Genomic DNA, 19,001 nt, shown 5'->3' with positions numbered 1-19,001 from the left:
ACTGCAGAGCTTCAGGCGGCCTGGGAGGGTGTCTCCTATGCGAGGCGGGTACTTGGTGAGGGTCACATCCTACTCGAAGGGGACTCGACCACGGTGGTTGGGTGGGTCCAGAAAGGGGGGTACTCAGTCGAGGACCGGCCGCTGCTTCACGATATCCGTAGAGCGTTGGGGGAGACTGTCTCCTACCAAGCCTCGCACGTATATCGGGAGGCAAACGGTGCGGCTGACTGGGTTGCTTCTTTCGCGGCTCATCATTCGAGACATTTTCTTTGGACAGGCCACGAGGCTGTGCCTGCGTCCTTGCGTAGCATTTTGTTTTCTGATTTTGTAGGCCAGCTTCACGCTCGTCATGTGTGAGCGGCCGATTTACCAAAAGAAAAAAAAAAAAAGAAAAAAAAGAAAAAAAGGAAAGCACATTTTGTCCCCGTGCTTTAGGCTTTCCGGTGTCGCAGTCTCAAACTACCTTTTTTTTTTATGCGACACCATCCTCGAAGGTCCGCCATCCGCACGACCAGCGGCATCACGATTACGCATAATCACCTTAAAAAAAACGCTCTCAACAGCTAATATCCACGAGCCCAAACGCCACCTCCAAGACCCAATCCAAAGCACCGCAATGGAGCCATGCCACCCCTTTCCACTCTCCTTCCAAGTTCTCATATTTTCCTCCCAAACCCTAATAATAAAAGGCCAAGAAACAACCCACTCTCCGACCGAGCGAGCGATAGAGCGAGAGCGAGAGCGAGAGCGAGCGGCCTGCCGACCTGTGCTCCCCTCCGATCCTCTTCCCCGCCTCCGTTGCCGCCCCCTCCCTAAAACCCCAGCGGCCGTTCGCATCCTCCGGCGATGGAGCACCAGCAGCAGCAGCAGCAGCAGCAGCTGGCGGCGATCCTCGGCGCCGACCCGAACCCCTTCGAGGTCCTCATCTCGCAGCTGATGTCCTCCGCCAACGACCAGCGATCACAGGCCGAATCCCTCTTCAACCTCTGCCGCGACCTCCACCCCGACGCCCTCGCCGCCAAGCTCGCCACCCTCCTCCACTCCTCCCCCCACCTCGAGATCCGCGCCATGTCCGCCATCCTCCTCCGTAAGCTCCTCACCCGCGACTCCGCCTCCGGCGACGCCTCGTCGCCGTCCTACCTCTGGCCTCGGCTCTCCCCGGCCTCGCAGGCCTCCCTGAAGTCCCTCCTCCTCGCTTCCGTACAGCGCGAGGACGCTAAGTCGATCTCCAAGAAGCTCTGCGACACCGTCTCCGAGCTCGCCGCTGGCCTTCTCCCCGACGACGCCTGGCCGGAGCTCCTCCCCTTCATGTTCCAGTCCGTCACCTCGGACAACCCCCGCCTCCAAGAATCTGCCCTCCTCATCTTCTCCCAGCTCGCCCAGTACATCGGTGACACCCTCCTCCCCCACCTCCCTACCCTCCATTCCGTCCTGCTCTCCTCCCTCTCCCACCCCACCTCCGCCGACGTCCGCATCGCTGCCCTCAGCGCCGCTATCAATCTCGTCCAGTGCCTCCCCTCCGCCGCCGACCGTGACCGCTTCGGCGACCTCCTCCCTGCCATGATGCGCACTCTCACCGAGTCCCTCAACTCCGGCCAGGAGGCCACCGCTCAGGAGGCCCTCGAGCTCCTCATTGAGCTCGCTGGTACTGAGCCGCGCTTCCTCCGCCGCCAGCTCCCGGACGTCGTCGGCGCCATGCTCCAGATCGCCGAGGCTGATCAACTCGAGGAGGGCACCCGCCACCTTGCTGTTGAGTTCGTGATCACGCTTGCGGAGGCACGGGAGCGCGCCCCTGGGATGATGCGCCGTCTCCCCCAGTTTATCGGGCGGCTGTTTGCTGTGCTGATGAAGATGCTGCTCGACATCGGGGATGAGCCCGCTTGGCACGGTGCAGAGGCCGAGGACGAGGATGCTGGGGAGACCAGCAACTACAGCGTTGCCCAGGAGTGCCTCGACCGGCTGTCAATCGCCGTTGGTGGGAATACCATTGTGCCTGTCGCATCTGAGCTGCTCCCGGCGTACCTGGCCGCCCCCGAGTGGCAGAAGCACCACGCTGCCCTCATCACTCTTGCCCAGATTGCTGAAGGTTGCTCCAAGGTATTGTAACCGTTAAAGGACAATCTTTGATCTAATTAAAAGGATCTTCTTTTAGATGACTTACTGATGGCATAAAATCAAATGATGTTCCAAGCTAACAAAGCAGTGATCGTTGTTTATTTCATTCAGTTGGGTATCTCTCTTTTCTCCCCTTTTTGCAGGTGATGATTAAGAACCTGGAGCAAGTGGTGAATATGGTCCTTAATTCATTCCAAGATCCCCATCCCCGTGTGCGCTGGGCAGCCATAAATGCTATTGGGCAGTTGTCTACGGATCTGGGGCCGGATTTGCAAGTCCAGTATCATCAGAGGGTGCTGCCTGCTTTGGCATCCGCGATGGATGACTTCCAGAATCCCCGTGTTCAGGTCAGTACTTTAGCAAGCCTTATGTGCATGGAATATCTACGATTATAGATTACAGGAAACTATCTTTATTGAGTCAAATATTTCTTGATTAGTATCTGTTACATGATTATTAGAAATATGCTCTCTGATGTGCAAATGTCTTAGTTTGGATTTAAGATGGTTCTGACTCCATGATAAACTATTATGTTGATGTTAGCTACAGTAGTTCAATCTTCCTCAGTACTCCCAGCAGCTTAAACTCTAACAGCTATTATCAATGATTGACCACCTTGAGATCTCTGGGGGTACCAAACTTACCTCTGGAATGGAATTATCCATTGCAAGCTAGCTTGAAAAGTGGCTCGAAGGGACATTATTTGTAGTTTTTTCCTTTCCATTTGGTTTAGTTGTAGTGGGGACTTAATACTTTGAATATCACTTGGAAACATAGTCTTCCTTTTCCTGTTTCAAGGCTTCTCTAAAATGCTTCAAGGAGAAAAGATGATGAAATCTTGAACAATGTTTCCCTTGCTGTTTATATACATACATCCATACGCGTGCCCGCGCGCGTGCGCATGCTTGCATGCATACCCACATACAAGCTTTATTTCTGTCTATAAGCATTTGTATATTTGTTTGGTCTTTTCTGGAAGTGCTCAAGTTCGGAAACAGGTCAAGCATTGATTATTTATTGGCCTTGGTTGTTACTCCTTGTCCTGTTCAACTTGCCTTGCATTCCTTTTCCGTTTTGGGAAAGCTTGCACAATGCATGTCTCTTATGTACAGTTTTCATGGTTCCTCGAGCTTTTCTCAAAATTTGGCTCCATATTGCTCTTATTGAATGCATTCACTGTTCATGGTCGTAATTGAGCTACAATTGTTAGTTACAAGCAGTAATAGGGCAGTGTATTCCATGGAGTAAAGTAGTTGATTGTTAGTTCAAGCAGTAATAGGGCAGTGTATTCAATGGAGTCAAATAATGGATCGTTAGTTACAAGCTGTAATAGGACAGTTTATTCCATGGAGTCAAGTAGTGGATGATAGTGTATCATACTGGCTGGTATTGTTCTGCTTCCAGTCTATATCAGTATGGAGTTGATTCATGGGGACCTCCCCTTACACAGATCTTGTAAGAATTGCTCTGGCATCCGTGCAAGCTAATTGTTCTGATTAATTATTCATCTTTATGTGTTTCTTGTCTTTATTTATGGAACTTCAAATTCATGAACTAATCTTTTTGTGTGAATCAGTTCTTAATGAACATGATTTGATTGATGCTGCAGGCACATGCTGCTTCGGCAGTCTTGAATTTCAGCGAAAACTGCACACCGGACATCCTGACACCTTACTTAGATGGTATTGTTAGCAAGTTACTTGTACTCTTACAGGTATATTCTCATATTTGTTTGCTTTGTTCAGTTTTACATATGATTTTGTTCCGGTTCTTCTCGAGTTGCTAGAAAGGGTTTTGAAATGCAAAACATGTTTCATTCAGAATGGGAAGCAGATGGTGCAAGAGGGAGCTTTGACGGCTTTAGCATCTGTTGCAGATTCATCACAGGTATTTGCTAAGGGGACATTTTGTTAGGTTGTTTATTCTAAATTTTTCAATGGGTTTCTTTTGACGTAACATATTCCTTCAGGAACAATTCCAAAAGTACTATGATGCTGTCATGCCATATCTCAAAGCTATTTTCATGAATGCAACTGACAAGTCCAAACGGATGCTTCGTGCCAAGTCTATGGAGTGCATAAGTTTGGTTGGAATGGCTGTAGGCAAGGAGAAATTTAGGGATGACGCTAAACAGGTAGCTATGATATTTTTCTTTCTTCTCTAAAAATTATTACCTTGATTGATCATCCAATTCTAGAAGTGTCTGTGAGTGACTACTTTTATGGACTGAAGCTCATTTGTTATTAGTTTATACTTCAAATTCTTTATACAATATTGTCTCCTATAGATCCTTTAGACTTGAACCCAGTCTCTCAAAAAACTTATGTGCATCTTTTTTTGGGGACAGCATGTTAGTGGCTAAGAATTTTGTGAGTTGTAATGCTTTGAGTTTTGATGTTGAGTCGTATACTGCTGTAACACATGTTCTTGTTTTTTGTAGTTTAAGTCATGGATTTGATGGTCATTGTTGCCTTTTATTTTCATGCCTTTTCTTTTTCTAAAGCTGTATCCATATCTTCAATAGTTGATTCTGTGAGTTCAGCTGATGATCTTATGATATATTAGTTGTTATAATCTCACTCATTTAATTGATTATGTCATGCTAGGTAATGGAAGTGCTGATGACATTGCAAGGATCTCAGCTGGAGACAGACGACCCAATAACAAGTTACATGTTACAGGTATGTTTGAGATTGCATAGCTTGAAATAGTATATGGTAGCCCATATGTCACAATGTCACATCATTTAATTCCTTGTTTTGTCTTGTAGGCATGGGCCAGACTATGCAAGTGCTTAGGACAGGATTTTCTTCCATACATGAATTTTGTAATGCCTCCATTGCTTCAGTCTGCTCAGCTGAAACCAGATGTAACCATTACCTCCGCAGATTCAGATGAGGATATCGATGAGTCAGACGATGATAGGTTTGTCTTTAATGCTGCAGCTCCTGTTTGAGTATTTTGCAATTTTTTGTGACTTTTGGAGTAGGTTAATTAGCAAATTGGACCATTTTTCTTTCACGAATAGTTCAACATTGTAAAGAAGATTTTATACTGTCAATTTGTGTCGATTAATAAGCAATTATCGTGGATGATGAAGCTTCGATTGAGGTAAAGCTTGTAGATACCTACCTAGCTTCTTTGTACATACATATGTATGTATGTACATGCACATATGCATAGATATATGCATACATATGTATATGTATATATGTATGTATATCTATCTTTCTTTCCTTCTATCTATATATGTATATATAGATGTATGTGTGTGTGTGTGTATTTGATACCCAAAGTTTGGGAGTTTGACCAACTCTGGTTAGTTTAGAAGTTGAATCAACCACTTTAACTGTTGGCTCTTTCATTAGATTCAATGGATGGAACTTTTGATCAATAAGCACAAATGCAGCAAGTTTCAACTCTCAATTCATTTTCACACTTTGGGTATCAAGTTTGATACAGTCTCCCATCACCATCCAACTGTTAAGATATAGCAGCTAAAGCAACATATTTCAATGTCTCCATGCCTATGGAGCTAACACATTTCCCTTTGCAATCTGGTGGGTTATATAATAATATGTTGGTGATGATGATGTAATAATGCTGATCTTGTCTCTTACTTGAAGATACTAGACTCTTTTAAAAGTTAAAATAATTTTTCTAATTGTTGCAGTTTTTCAGATATTTTTATTTTTTTCTTTAAGTGAAATCTAGAACTAACTTATCTAGAACTAACTTAGAATGATTCATCATTTTAGTTAATACATCAAGCATACATGTATAAACAAATTATACACACATAATTTTGTTTATATTTGATCCCAGTTTTGCTGCATTTGGATTTTGGGATCTTGGATCTATGCTGCCATGTGATGATGGGACACATTCCATTTTAATGTTATGGTACTTCCAAGGCAAGCGATGACTTTTTTCCAATGTCAACCATGTCTGTCAGATCTTGTTTCCTACTTCACCTGCTAACACTGATCAAATATACAACCTACACAAACTGTATGTCCCGCACACACTTAACGGTGAGGATTCTGCAAGGCTTGGACTACTTGTTGGCTTCCTCAACGCCACCCAGCTTCTGATATGATTATGACAACAATTCAGAATTGGTAAAATTTGGACATGACGTTACTAACCTCTTATTTCTTTGCCAAAAATGTCCTAGCATGACTCAAATACTTTGTGCATGCAGGTTTCATGGCCTGACAGTATGCAACAAAAAAAAAGAAGCAAAAAAGAAAATAAGAACATGATTAAAAATGATTTGATGAACATCTCCAACATTATAATCCATTCATATGCTTGCTGTCTTCATAAGAGATGCTGTCCCTTGTATGCCACCCTTGCACTGTAGACACTTTCGTGCAATATTGCAATGTGTACATTTCTAAACTACCTTGACAACTTCCATTTTTTATAGATTTTGTTATTCTTAACCTCATAGCTTTCGTTAATTTGCATTAGTCCTGCTACGATTCCCCGCTTGCTAGTAAGCTAGTCTGCTATCATTCCAAATATGATCTGTATGATATCCTAGGACAGGGATTCTGCATGGTCTTATTATGATATCAAGTGATGCTGATTTTGTAGATACATGCAACTAATTTACTTGAGGTCATATATTAATGTAGCATCGAAACCATCACTCTTGGTGATAAAAGGATTGGTATTCGGACTAGTGTCCTGGAAGAGAAAGCCACAGCTTGTAACATGCTCTGTTGTTATGCTGATGAGCTCAAGGAGGGCTTCTATCCATGGATCGATCAGGTTTGTTATGATCAGTGTTTATTTAGTTCCCTCATTAGGCCTTTAATCTATTTGATCAACTTGTCTATTTAAAAGAAGCTATCACTTAATATACAAATTAATTGCAGGTTGCTCCTACTTTAGTACCTCTTCTCAAATTTTATTTTCATGAAGAAGTCAGGAAGGCTGCTGTTGCTGGTATTACTATATTTTTGTTATTATGGATCTTATTTTGATAAATGTTTAAGTTCTTCTAACGATTCAATGTATTTTTCTATTTGCCTCCAGCTATGCCAGAACTACTTCGTTCAGCAAAGTTAGCTGTGGAGAAGGGGCTGGCTCAGGGTCGTGATGAATCGTATGTTAAGCAATTGTCTGACTATATAATTCCATCTCTCATTGAAGCCTTGCATAAGGTTATCCTAAAACTCATTATTTAACAAAACATCTGTATTTTCTAATGTCTGAGTTTTTATTCTTCTGTACTTATATTTGTATTTTGGAATGATATCTCTGATTGCAGGAGCCTGAAACAGAAATTTGTGCAAGCATGTTGGATTCCTTGAATGAATGTGTACAGGTTTGTCTTCCTCACTTAATCCTTTACATCATTTTTTTCGAAGAGAGCCTTCGTATTACTTTGTTTTCTTAATGCTGTAGTACAATTATTTGTTGTGTTAACTCTATGAGTGTCCCCTGATAATCGTATTGGTTCACTCTAGTCTATTATATTAAACAGATACCTCATCTGTAGCGAGCAAGAAAGTTTTCTGGTCTATAGAGAATTTAACGCAAGTTGACTATTTCGGAACTGCATTGGTGCTATTGGGTCTGAAGAGATCTGTTACTTGTATCCATTGCTAAGACATACATTATTGTGTAATAAGATGTCAGTTGAGTCTCTCCCCGAGTGTTTTCCGCCTTCTTTCACCGATCATGAACATCAACTACTAAGGAACCTTAGTAAATCAATGCAACTTGGCTTGTCTGAGCAAGACCACTAGCTTTAAACTAGGTTTATGATCTGAGTAGATATAAGATAGAGGCTTAGCTAGTTTTGGTCTTGTTAGAATTTGTATAGTTGAAGATAATCATACTTCTACTGGTCATTTTGGCTTGAAGGTAAGAAAAAAATCTTGTTTTACAAACACTCTAAGCAGATCCTTCCTCATCAATTCCTAGAGATGCTAGAAATGAAAAACAGAAATTGGAATGTCATACCCAACAGTCGCCGTTTGAAATCTGTGCTCCTGTAATTTATTATGCAATGTGACAAAATAAGATTGGCAAGGAAAGAACTTCTGATAGGAGATGACAATGGTTTGATCTACATCAAGGTTCACAATTTTGGTACTGGGTACTGTACTAGTACATTACTGGTTTGGTTCAGCATAGTACGACACACACCTAGTACCGATATAGCTTTCAGCCTCTTTTTCTCGTTTTTTTATCAAGGTTCTGCTTGAAACTAGGGGATACGGGTTGGTACCAAGCAGAATTGGGCGGTTCCATTCAATTCGGTATTGAACTAGCAAACCGACCCAGTTCGGCACCAATTTTGTACGGTACCACCTTGGGCAGTTTGGGTTGGTTTTGCAGTCCTTGATCTACATAATAACATTTAGTACATGTTTGCATCTCCAATCTGTTGCTTAGCATAGACAAACATTGTCTGCATTGTTGCATGAGAAGGCATGTATTAAATTGATGTTCAAATGTTTATTGACTTTGCTCGATGCATGGTGTTATGGCCTTGGTGATGCAAAGAGATTTGGGCTATAAGTACTGCATGCTGTCATGGCCTTGCTGAAGTCATTATTATTGTATACTGGATGTCCTTGGTAAAGCAAAGACTTTCAGTGATAAGATTTTGTTCCTTCTTTTCTTTTTGCTGTGAAGAAAAGATTCTGTACTGAGAACAATATCTATGCCCTGCATCACCTTTGCAACCATAGAGTTATGGAGGCCTGTTTTAACTGGGGCTTAAATGTTCTGGAATGGCTTGTTAAGTATCTGGTACAGTGTATGGAACTACTAATAGTTGAAGTTCTTATGGTGATGTTGACCATTATCTTACTATTAAGTCCCAAATGCAAAAAGAGTGTTGCATAGAATGGATAAAGCTTTCTAGAACCTTAATTTGAAGTTTCCCACCTTATATGGATATCCTTAAAACAAATCTTCAGTTGAAAGGGATATCACATTGGGTATGTTGATTTTAGTTTCTGCTCGAAAACCATTGCTTCTTAAGATTACAGATAAGTTAGGCATCTTAAGCTTTTCTATTGCAAAATGTGTGAATTCTATGCTGTTATTACACCCCAAATGTGTGAATTCTATGCTGTTGTTACGCTCCAAATGGCACTACTGTTGGAGCTTTTGATGTAAACAATCATTATTCATTTTAAGCTTTGTCTGTCCCCCCACCTCCCCCCAAAAACACTCCCTTTCAAGTATGATAATGTCTTGATATTACTGTAAGAAATTCAATCGCAATCTGTGGTTTTATCCCTTATTTTTATTTTGTTTTGTTTGTTCAGCTCTCTGGACTGCTTCTAGATGAAGGCCAGGTGAGAAGTATAGTGGATGAGATCAAGCATGTGATTACAGCAAGCACAACTAGGAAAAGAGAAAGGGCAGAAAGGACTAAGGCAGAGGACTTCGATGCTGAGGAAGGAGAATTCCTTAAAGAAGAAAATGAACAGGAGGAAGAAGTCTTTGATCAGGTCTGTCATAACTCGTCAGCAATCATACTTCTGTGGATACTTAGCAAATAACTTCTTGTAACCTTAGCTCCTTGATGTGATAATTCATATATTCTGAAACTTGATATTTGTCCTGTATTTTTCTTCCTTTGTGTTTTTTTGTTCAGGTTGGTGAATGCTTGGGCACTTTGATCAAAACATTCAAGGCCTCTTTTCTGCCGTTCTTTGATGAACTTGCAATGTATATAACACCAATGTTGGTAAGTCCTGAAGTGCTTGTCACTCTTATGATGTAATTTTGGGAATATTAACTGATCAGCCACATCTTTTAAAGCCTGGGAATGACTTAACTTTGCTGAACCTGCTCGATACCATTTATGTTGTTAATATGGATGCCGGTAATAAGTTGCAGTTACTTAAGCGAAAACTCACAAGTAGCTTTTCCTTGGCTATATCTTCATTCATGTCCGTGCCAACTGTGTTTATGCATGCATGTAATAGCTTTCTTCTACTTTTAAGTGACCACTAGAGTGGATTATGATCAGTGACCTGCGGACCATATACCAACATGCTAAGGGACCTGGACATCAAAAAAGCCTGTTCAATAAGTTACAATGTTTCATTTGCATATTGAACCTGCCACTTTTCTTCAGATTTACATAATTTGTGTGTATGTAGAAACAGGACTCTCCAGTTCCTTTACATAGCATGTCCCATACCTAGACCTGGATTTTCTTAATTCGATGTTGTAATTAATTTGCACCTAACTTGTGAGTAGAAAGATGTACTGGCTATGGGCTTAGCTATCTGTATCGTTGTGGGCAATCTACAATATTTTGGTAGAAGATTCAGTTTCCTGTACTTGTTACCTTGTGGCATCTCTATTGTGCCTTGGTTCCTCTGAAATTCAATGCTATTTGCGATATTCTTAAGTCTGTTTGAATAAAACAGCTTTTAGTTATCACAAAAAAAAGCTTCTGTTTACTCAATTCCTCAACCAATAGTTAGTATGGTAAATCAGTAAATCTCTTCAGCAGGATTAAGCTTCAAGTTCTTTATATGTGCAGGGAAAGGATAAAACAGCTGAGGAGAGAAGGATTGCCATTTGCATTTTTGATGATGTTGTAGAACAATGTCGAGAAGCCGCTCTGAGGTATGCTTGTTCCTTGAACTCAACTCTTTGGAAAATTAGGCTTTTAATTTAGAATTTTTTTCTCTAATGTTTTGTTTTTTCATTGAACAGATATTATGATACTTATCTTCCTTTCCTATTAGAAGCATGCAATGATGAGAATGCGGATGTTAGACAGGTTTGCAATCCCTTTTCCAACCCTATTCCTCTGCACTACCTCACAGCCACACGTGTGTCTGCAAACAACCTTACCCTAGACCCACCCTTACACATATCCATCACTGTTTCCAAGTTATCCTATGTTAATTTCAAGAAGTAATTGTCTTCAGGCTGCTGTTTATGGAGTTGGTGTTTGTGCTGAATTTGGTGGTTCTGTGTTCCGACCTCTTGTTGGAGGTATCCCAGTAGAATTAAAATGTGATTATTTTGCATAGTCTGTTTTTTTCTCTTCTGTGCAGTATTATGAATATTGTTTTCTATGATTTTTTCCCCCTTTGGCAGAGGCTCTCTCAAGGCTAAATAATGTAATTAGACATCCTGATGCACTGCATTCAGACAATGTAATGGCATACGACAATGCTGTTTCAGCTCTTGGAAAAATATGTCAATTCCACAGGGATAGTATTGATGCAGCTCAGGTATTTAATGTTCAATTAGTCTCCCTTCCCTACCCTCTCTATATAATTGAAAAGCTTGTTGTCTCAAAGGATGTAGCCATTAATCAGAATGAATGACAATGAGTGATATAAATAAGACTATCTTGCATGTTTGGCTAAGACTTGTTATTTGTTGCTTAAATAATCCAGCAAGATTTTTTTTTATCAAAATCAATAATACTGTGATGGTAATGGCTAAATAAGATCCGACTCAAGCATCTTCTCTCTAAAATTTTCTTTTCAAGGCACCTTGCCATTTGCTATTTGTCTTAGAGATTGAAAGACTCCTTATCTTAATTTTTTCTATGAAATAATTTTTTTTTTTAGATTTTTAGAAAGGGATCCTTTTCGCAAGGATTTGATATTTTGATCTGTATTGCTATTACCACTGCTGCTGGTGGTGCTTAATATTTAAAAGATTGTTGGCTTGTAAAATTTTATCAAAGATTTAAAAGTGTTGTCAATGTTTGCTTGTTATGTTGGAATTTGTTATAGATGTGGCAATTTTATTGAATGTTGCTATTAGTAAATTGACTGAGAGTCAATTTCAGACTACATGTAAAGTTCAGTAGCTAGCCTATAAAGTAAATTGACCTAGACTGTGTAAAGTTCAGCACATAGCCTTGAAAAAACAATCTAATTAGGTCTTTGTCTGAATGATTTCAGAGTTATATGGACGCCATTAGTGGTATGGCTACCACATCCAGATGCTAGAAAACTGATATATAATCCATTGTCACAATACTTGCCTTCATATTGTGCGACTTCTCAATGTTCTGTGCTTGTGCCTTGATAATCTTTATTTCTCTGCATGAATAAGAGGATAGTTGTGACCTCTATAGCTGCAATGTGTTTCTCATTCCACAATCTCTGGTTTTGGCTGCAAATGGATAATGTCAGGTCAGTTTCAGGCCTGGGTTACTCCAGACCTGTTTTGAAGTGCCTGCCACTCTGCCTGCCCACGATTTAGACCCAAATGCAATCCAGTTACTAGTTTGGTTGTGTCGACTCCAGTTTCAGGTCAAGTCTTGAGTTACATGTGACTTGATGAACTAGATTTTTTTTTTGTTTTTTTTGTTGATTTTAGTTGGGCCACTCAAGTCCTGTTGGCCAGGTTAATTCTGCATGATCCAAATCTAATATAAAAGGGGGTTTATATCTTTTCTTTAGGACCATACTCAATCTGAAGGTCTGAAATTTGTTCGTGGTCAGGGCCTTGATCATTGCAGGATCCATGCTAGCTGACCCATTTTCAAACTGTAGGCATTTTTCTTGAGCTCTCTTTTGCTTTTGTCATGAGTAGTCCCATACTCCTATATCTGTGCCCTCATTTTCCTTTCAAACACGCTCTTTTTCTCCAGCTAATTCTTACTTTTTTCAGCATGCAGGGCACTGGCTTGTACCTTGTTATCATGCAATATATGGCCACTTTCATTTACTCTTGAACTTTCTTTAGTGAAGTTATCTATTCCAGATACCTCTGATATCTTTGAATGCTGATGGGGAAATCTTAGTTTTTAAACTTTTATGTTTCCTTTATCTGATCAAACTCCCTTTTCTTTTTTTCCTAGTCCAACATCAAGAAAGTATATAATAAGGTACCAGGAGGGGGGCATTAAGGGAGAACAGTGGTACAAACTAGTACATTGAAATTATTGGAGGCATGTATGCTTAGGCAATGACAAGTGTTATGGGAAGTGATGGAGAGGCAAATTTCTAGTAGTACGAGGTCTGCACTAAGATTCATATCAAAAAGAAATTATGTGTATATTCTTTTTTAATGCGTTGGGTATTTAAAGGGGTCCAAAAGAACTAGATGGGTTTGGTAGAAGTACAAATGTTGAGATATATGCAAAGTTAGGATGGATGAGTGAGGACCAAGTAAACTAGAGGAGTTAAAGCGACGCAACACCAATTGAGGATGAAATGGTGAAGAACTGGATGGTAAATACATCGATAGTGAAGATTTGATAAAACTCTAATTAGGAAAGGAGTTTGAATGTGTTGAAGGGCCTAGGAAGATGTCCTGAGATGCATGGCCAGGAGCTCTGAGAATATTGGTAAATAATTATTCATAGAGTCAACAACAAGGCCCTGTTTGGGGGAGCTGTTGGCAGTGGAGCTTGTGGAAGTAGAGCTGCTGAAAGTAGAACTTTCTAAAGTAGAGCTTTTATAAAAAGCTGTTTGCTGTTTGGTAACTACATTTCTAAAGTGATGTGGCATTTTAACATGTGTTTGGTAAACAAACTGAGAAAATACTTTTTTTGAAAAAATTACTATAAAGGACATTGCATAGTATTATACAACAGAGCATAATAAAATTTAACATATATTAATACATAAATATATGCTATAGTATAATATTACTGTAATGTAATATAATATTATTATAATATAGCAATATAATATTGTATACTATAGCATAATAATTTGATATAATATTAAATTATTTAATGTAATTTATCAATGTATTATGATATAATGTAATATAATATGATATTTATAGTATAATACAATAATAAAGATACAAAATATTATAATTACAAAATATTATAATTATTAGCGTACATTAATTTTTCATAATATAACATGAGATTAAATTATTTAACATAACATATTAATGTATTATGATATAATGTATTATAATATTATATTTATAGTATAATACAATAATAGAAAACAAGAATACTTTTTCTTGCACGGAAGGGAGTCTGATCCACGGTTAGGGTTTTTTGTTAGGGCTCTAGCAGATTTTTGAGTTTATAAAAGGACAAAATATGTAATTGAGTTTCCGACAAAGCTCAAAACAGCTTTTTCAGAAAGCTCCAAAATGCAGCTTCCCCCAAAAAGTTATTTTTAGCTTTCTGAAAAGGCTAAAACAACTTTCCGAAATTTTTACCAAACATCCTTTTTCTTCTAAAAGTATTTTTAGAGGGCCAGAAAGTACTTTTTGACTCTTCAAAAGCTCCCTCAAACGGGGCTCAAATAGTTAAGTAACGGCTTGCTGTCAATGGCTATGCCTGTAGTCTTGTTTTTAAATGTGAGAGGATGTACGATGCTTAGTTATGCTTCAAATTTCTTGATGGCAAGGTTTGCTGAAATATGAAGTTGATCAGACCGTTACCTCCTGCTTTACAATCATGTAAACAATAACATGTGCAAGCAGTTCTGCTCGTTTGCACACATTTTGTGGCCAAGAATGAGTATTTTTAAGGGCAAAATTGACTAGTGCGGTGTTTGCAGAGCAGTGTTCTTGGCCTCAAGTCAATATTTCAGTCATATTATTCTGGTGTCAGTATTTCCTTTTATCAGAACCCTTTATCCATGGGATGGTTCACTAGTTTTTTTCGACAATTATTTATTAGAATATGACGCAGGCAATACCACTATAGTTGTTGTTGTTGTCATTGCCATCATCATCAATGTAACCTTCCTTCATGCTTGCCAGGTTGTTTCTGCTTGGCTAAGCTGCTTGCCGATAAAAGGTGATTTGATTGAGGCCAAAGTTGTGCATGATCAGCTTTGTTCAATGGTTGAAAGGTCAGTGCAGGTCTTTGCTTTATTCATTTGACACATAATTAGGGTTTTATATGATAGATATTATCTGCCATTTATTTTCTTGTAGTGGGCTTTATTGATTGATAGGCCATGTCTTGTTCACAGGTCGGATAGGGAGCTTTTGGGTCCTAACAATCAGCATCTTCCCAAAATCATTTCCGTGTTTGCTGAGGTAATCTCCTTCCTTTGCCCCGTTATAAATCCTTGTGTTTTTCTGCTATTGTTTATTAAGTCATGAACTAATGAGTAAATCCGTGATATGTCCTTTGCTAACTTTGTCAATGTCCTGATTTTGTTCACAGCTCATAATGCACACGCAAATGCACATGGCTGCTAAAAAATTTTAGATCTAGGATTATTATCAAAATCTAAATTTTAGAAAGATCTGTAAATAAATAACTCATAATTAGCTCTCTTTTTAATGTTTTGTAAGGCATTTTATTTCATCGTTGCCTCTTGGTTCAGAAATATCTTTCTTTGTCCTCCCTTGACAATTCTTATAGTCCAAATGTACCAAGATGTCTCTTTTTTAGGCTTTTGGAGTTGTGGGTGAGCCTTGGAGTAATAGTGTGGTTTCTTCATTGTGATCTAGGCATCATGGGTCTGAAACACAATACAACATCTCTGTATGCAGAGGCAAGGCTGCATATATTATTACATTTGACCCTTCTTAAACGCCACGATGGTGGGACCCTCATTTTGGAGTTCCTTTTGCTATAGAAATCTAGCAGGTTTTAAGCCTTTAGAAATCTAAACTGGGTTATTCTTGGAATTGAAAATTTGAAAATTAAATTGCTTCTATACAGTTTTAAGGGTTTACATATGCAATAAAAGATGAAAAAATAATTAGTTTTTGGTAGAGTAAGGCCCTGTTTGGGATTGTTGTTAGGCTTTAAGGAAGTAGGGCATTACCAAAAGCTATTTGCTGTTTGGTAACTATGTTTCTAAAATACCGTGGAACTTCAATATATGTTTAGTAACCAAAATAAGAAAGTGATTTGATATGATGATATGACAATAAAAAATATATTATCATATATTAAAATATTATAATATAATATAATATAATATTACTACAATATAATATAATGTGATATAATAGGCAATGTGATATAATCTTATTGTAATATTGTGTAATATAATATTGAATACTATAGCATAATAATATAACAATAGGATATGATGATATATCACATAATGTAGTATATTATTAATAGTACAATATTATTACAATACAATATAATGTAATATAATATTATACTATAATATAATATTATTATAATCATAATATAATATACTATAGTATAATATAATGGATTGTAATCTATTCTAATATAGATTATAATACAATAGATTATACTATATTATTATAATACAGTAATATTATATTATTATTATTATAATATAATCATATGTTAGAATATAATATAATGTAATATTATCTAATATACTATCTTGTTATATTATTAATATAATATAATATATTATTATTATAATAATATAATATATTATTATTATAATAATATAATATATTATTATAATATAACTATCATTATATTATAATATTCTGATTGTAATAATTTGTTATATTATAATTATAATATAATTATAAGAATGTATTGTATTATAATTATATATTATTATAATACTATAATACTATCTTATTATACTATGTAAAAATATAATATGATATAACATAGCATATTATTGATATATTATTATATTATATTTATAGTATAATAAGATATGATATAATATAAGATGTAATTGAGATTTGTTGGTGGGCATTTTGGTTACCAGAAAAATTTTATTAAAACTAAAACATCTTTCCAACATTGGCTAGAAAGTACTTTTAGAGTAGATTTTTTCAACTTTCTGGCAAAGCCAAAAAAGTTTTCATATTTTTTATCAAACATCACTATATCATCCAAAAATGCTTTTGGAGGGCTAGAAAGCGCTTTAAGTCTCTCCAAAAGCTTTTACAAACAGGGCCTAAGGCTTTTTAATCATCCTGACACATTAATGCGTTCACACACAAAAAGAGAAAAAATCTTTGATCCAATGGAAAATATCATGTGGATGGGCGTACATGCATCCTTTGCTTAGTCAGCAGTGTTCCCTTGCCCTGAATTTGGCTGTTCTGCTGTGTAGGTCTTATGTGCAGGCAAGGATCTGGCCACAGAACAAACTGCTGCCAGGATGATTAATCTTTTGAGGCAGCTCCAACAAACGCTGCCACCATCTGTCCTTGCCTCAACCTGGTCTTCCTTGCAGCCTCAGCAGCAGCTTGCACTGCAGTCGGTCTTGTCATCATAGTTTTTTCGTCCAAGTCAGTTTTGTCTGGTTATATCCTTTCCCATTACTACCCATTCTTTGTATGTCCTTAAGTTTGTAATGTCATCCATGAGCTGTTGTTTGGTTGCGGTTGATATATTATTGTTTGGTGAGAGATTGTGATTTTGGTGGCGGGTGTATATTATTGACGGTCAAATGCAGTGTTTGTAATCTGTGCTGCAGTGGTAAAAAGTGAGTGGCTATAAAATTTTGCTGATAGAAAATGGTTCTACATCAGTTTTGGTGCTTGATCTGTTATTTCTCTATCAAAGTGAATCATCTGTCTGCTTCTGCATGTACTTGTAAGTTGTTCCACAAACTTTACGATATTTCTGGGATTTGTATGTAAAGCAAAATTTTGGAAGAGTACATTCTCTGTCAAGGAGGAATCTGTTGGACATACAGAACACTGCATTACAGAATATTTTGCATTCAGGCGCGCATAGCCTGATATTGGATTTGGTATGGATGCTAAAGCATCTGAAAGGATGAATGATATTCATAACTGATATGATAGATGGAAATTGCGCTTATATTTGACGTGGAGAGTTCAAATTGTGCCTTTTATCATGCTTAGTTCACCCTGGTTTACGTGAAATATGTTGCACAAGCCTCATCATCTTTCTCAAGGTGAAGATCAGATGTTTGCTTTTCAATTTTATATTTGTTTAAACTGTCTTCTACTTTGCAAAGCTTTTATCATTGCAGGGAGTGGAAACAGATGCTTAAGATTGATGGCTTTAAACTGCAACAGGAGGAGAATTTCAGACTTGCGCGGATGGCATCTATGTAATTAGAACATGGAAGGTGCCAACCTTGACTGTGCAGTTCCATTTTGGATTGAATTCCCGATTTCATCAGGTTTGGGTTTGTGAAGAAGAAGTGGGGCAGGGCTGAGGGTAAGGGTTATTTCGGAAGACAACATCTCTTGCTTGTCTTCTATGGTTCTACCAAATGAGAATAATCAGAAAATGGCTGTCAATCTTACCAGAAAAACCGAATGGTTTACAAAAGTTTGGAGTTGCATCTCTAAATTTTCAATTTGCTAAACCTGGAAGCACTTGCAGGTGTTGTTAAGCTTCGAGATATATGAAGATTTTACTCTGGAAGGCTGGTCTTGTGTGAATGTAAGCAACTACTGCTTATCGGTCCAGACCCAGCCATGAGCTTTCTCCTAGTTTTGGAGTATATTGAACTAGCAAGCGGATATTCTGCCAAAACATGATGCTAGTGCAAGTACTGCAAGGACGGAAGGGTTTAAGGTCCGGCTTGTTAGGATTCTTTTAAATGTTTTAAGTTATTGACTACTTGAGAATGCTTGATGAACTTGGGGGCCTCAAGTAGGTCATATCATATCTATTGGTATTGGCGCAGCAGATCAGAACAAATTGCTTATTATTTTTTTTCATTTTTTTAAAATTTGAGATTGGAGCCTTGAATGCTTGACCCATGGCCGCATTCCTCAACTATGATAATTATTCATTTTGATTATTTATTGGATGATGCTTTTTTTTTTTGTTTGTCTTTTTGGTGAAAGATGTTATTCTAGTTATAGACCAGGTATGATTCTTGTTAATAACATAAATTGCCTTCGGTTATTGGCTTCCTGAAGTTCTAAAACCAATCACCAATTTGCTATGTAATAAAGCGAAATGGTGAATAGGGTTTAAAAAATACCTATTATCTTAGATTTTATGTATCTTGATTTATGCGGAGCTTGTAGTGCCGTTGGGACCTTGCGTC

The 19,001-nt window shown here is 38.1% G+C and overlaps 1 protein-coding gene across 1 annotated transcript; it reads left to right on the top strand.

Moving 5' to 3' along the window:
* Positions 1 to 597: 597 nt before the first annotated feature.
* Positions 598 to 17,524, top strand: LOC103723818 (importin-5). The gene is made up of 20 exons (XM_008814865.4): positions 598 to 2,097; positions 2,259 to 2,462; positions 3,725 to 3,829; positions 3,937 to 4,002; positions 4,085 to 4,249; positions 4,722 to 4,796; positions 4,886 to 5,040; positions 6,759 to 6,894; positions 7,002 to 7,071; positions 7,162 to 7,289; positions 7,397 to 7,453; positions 9,414 to 9,599; positions 9,746 to 9,838; positions 10,646 to 10,731; positions 10,822 to 10,888; positions 11,040 to 11,106; positions 11,212 to 11,348; positions 14,815 to 14,906; positions 15,030 to 15,096; positions 17,076 to 17,524. The coding sequence occupies exons 1-20, from the start codon at positions 847 to 849 to the stop codon at positions 17,238 to 17,240; spliced, it is 3,372 nt and encodes a 1,123-aa protein (XP_008813087.2). The 5' UTR covers positions 598 to 846; the 3' UTR covers positions 17,241 to 17,524.
* Positions 17,525 to 19,001: the final 1,477 nt, after the last annotated feature.

The sequence above is a fragment of the Phoenix dactylifera genome, unplaced genomic scaffold, assembly GCF_009389715.1.
Source record: "Phoenix dactylifera cultivar Barhee BC4 unplaced genomic scaffold, palm_55x_up_171113_PBpolish2nd_filt_p 000076F, whole genome shotgun sequence".
In the NCBI taxonomy this organism is placed as follows: Eukaryota; Viridiplantae; Streptophyta; class Magnoliopsida; order Arecales; family Arecaceae; genus Phoenix; species Phoenix dactylifera.
This window is presented reverse-complemented; position numbering and strand designations above follow the sequence as displayed.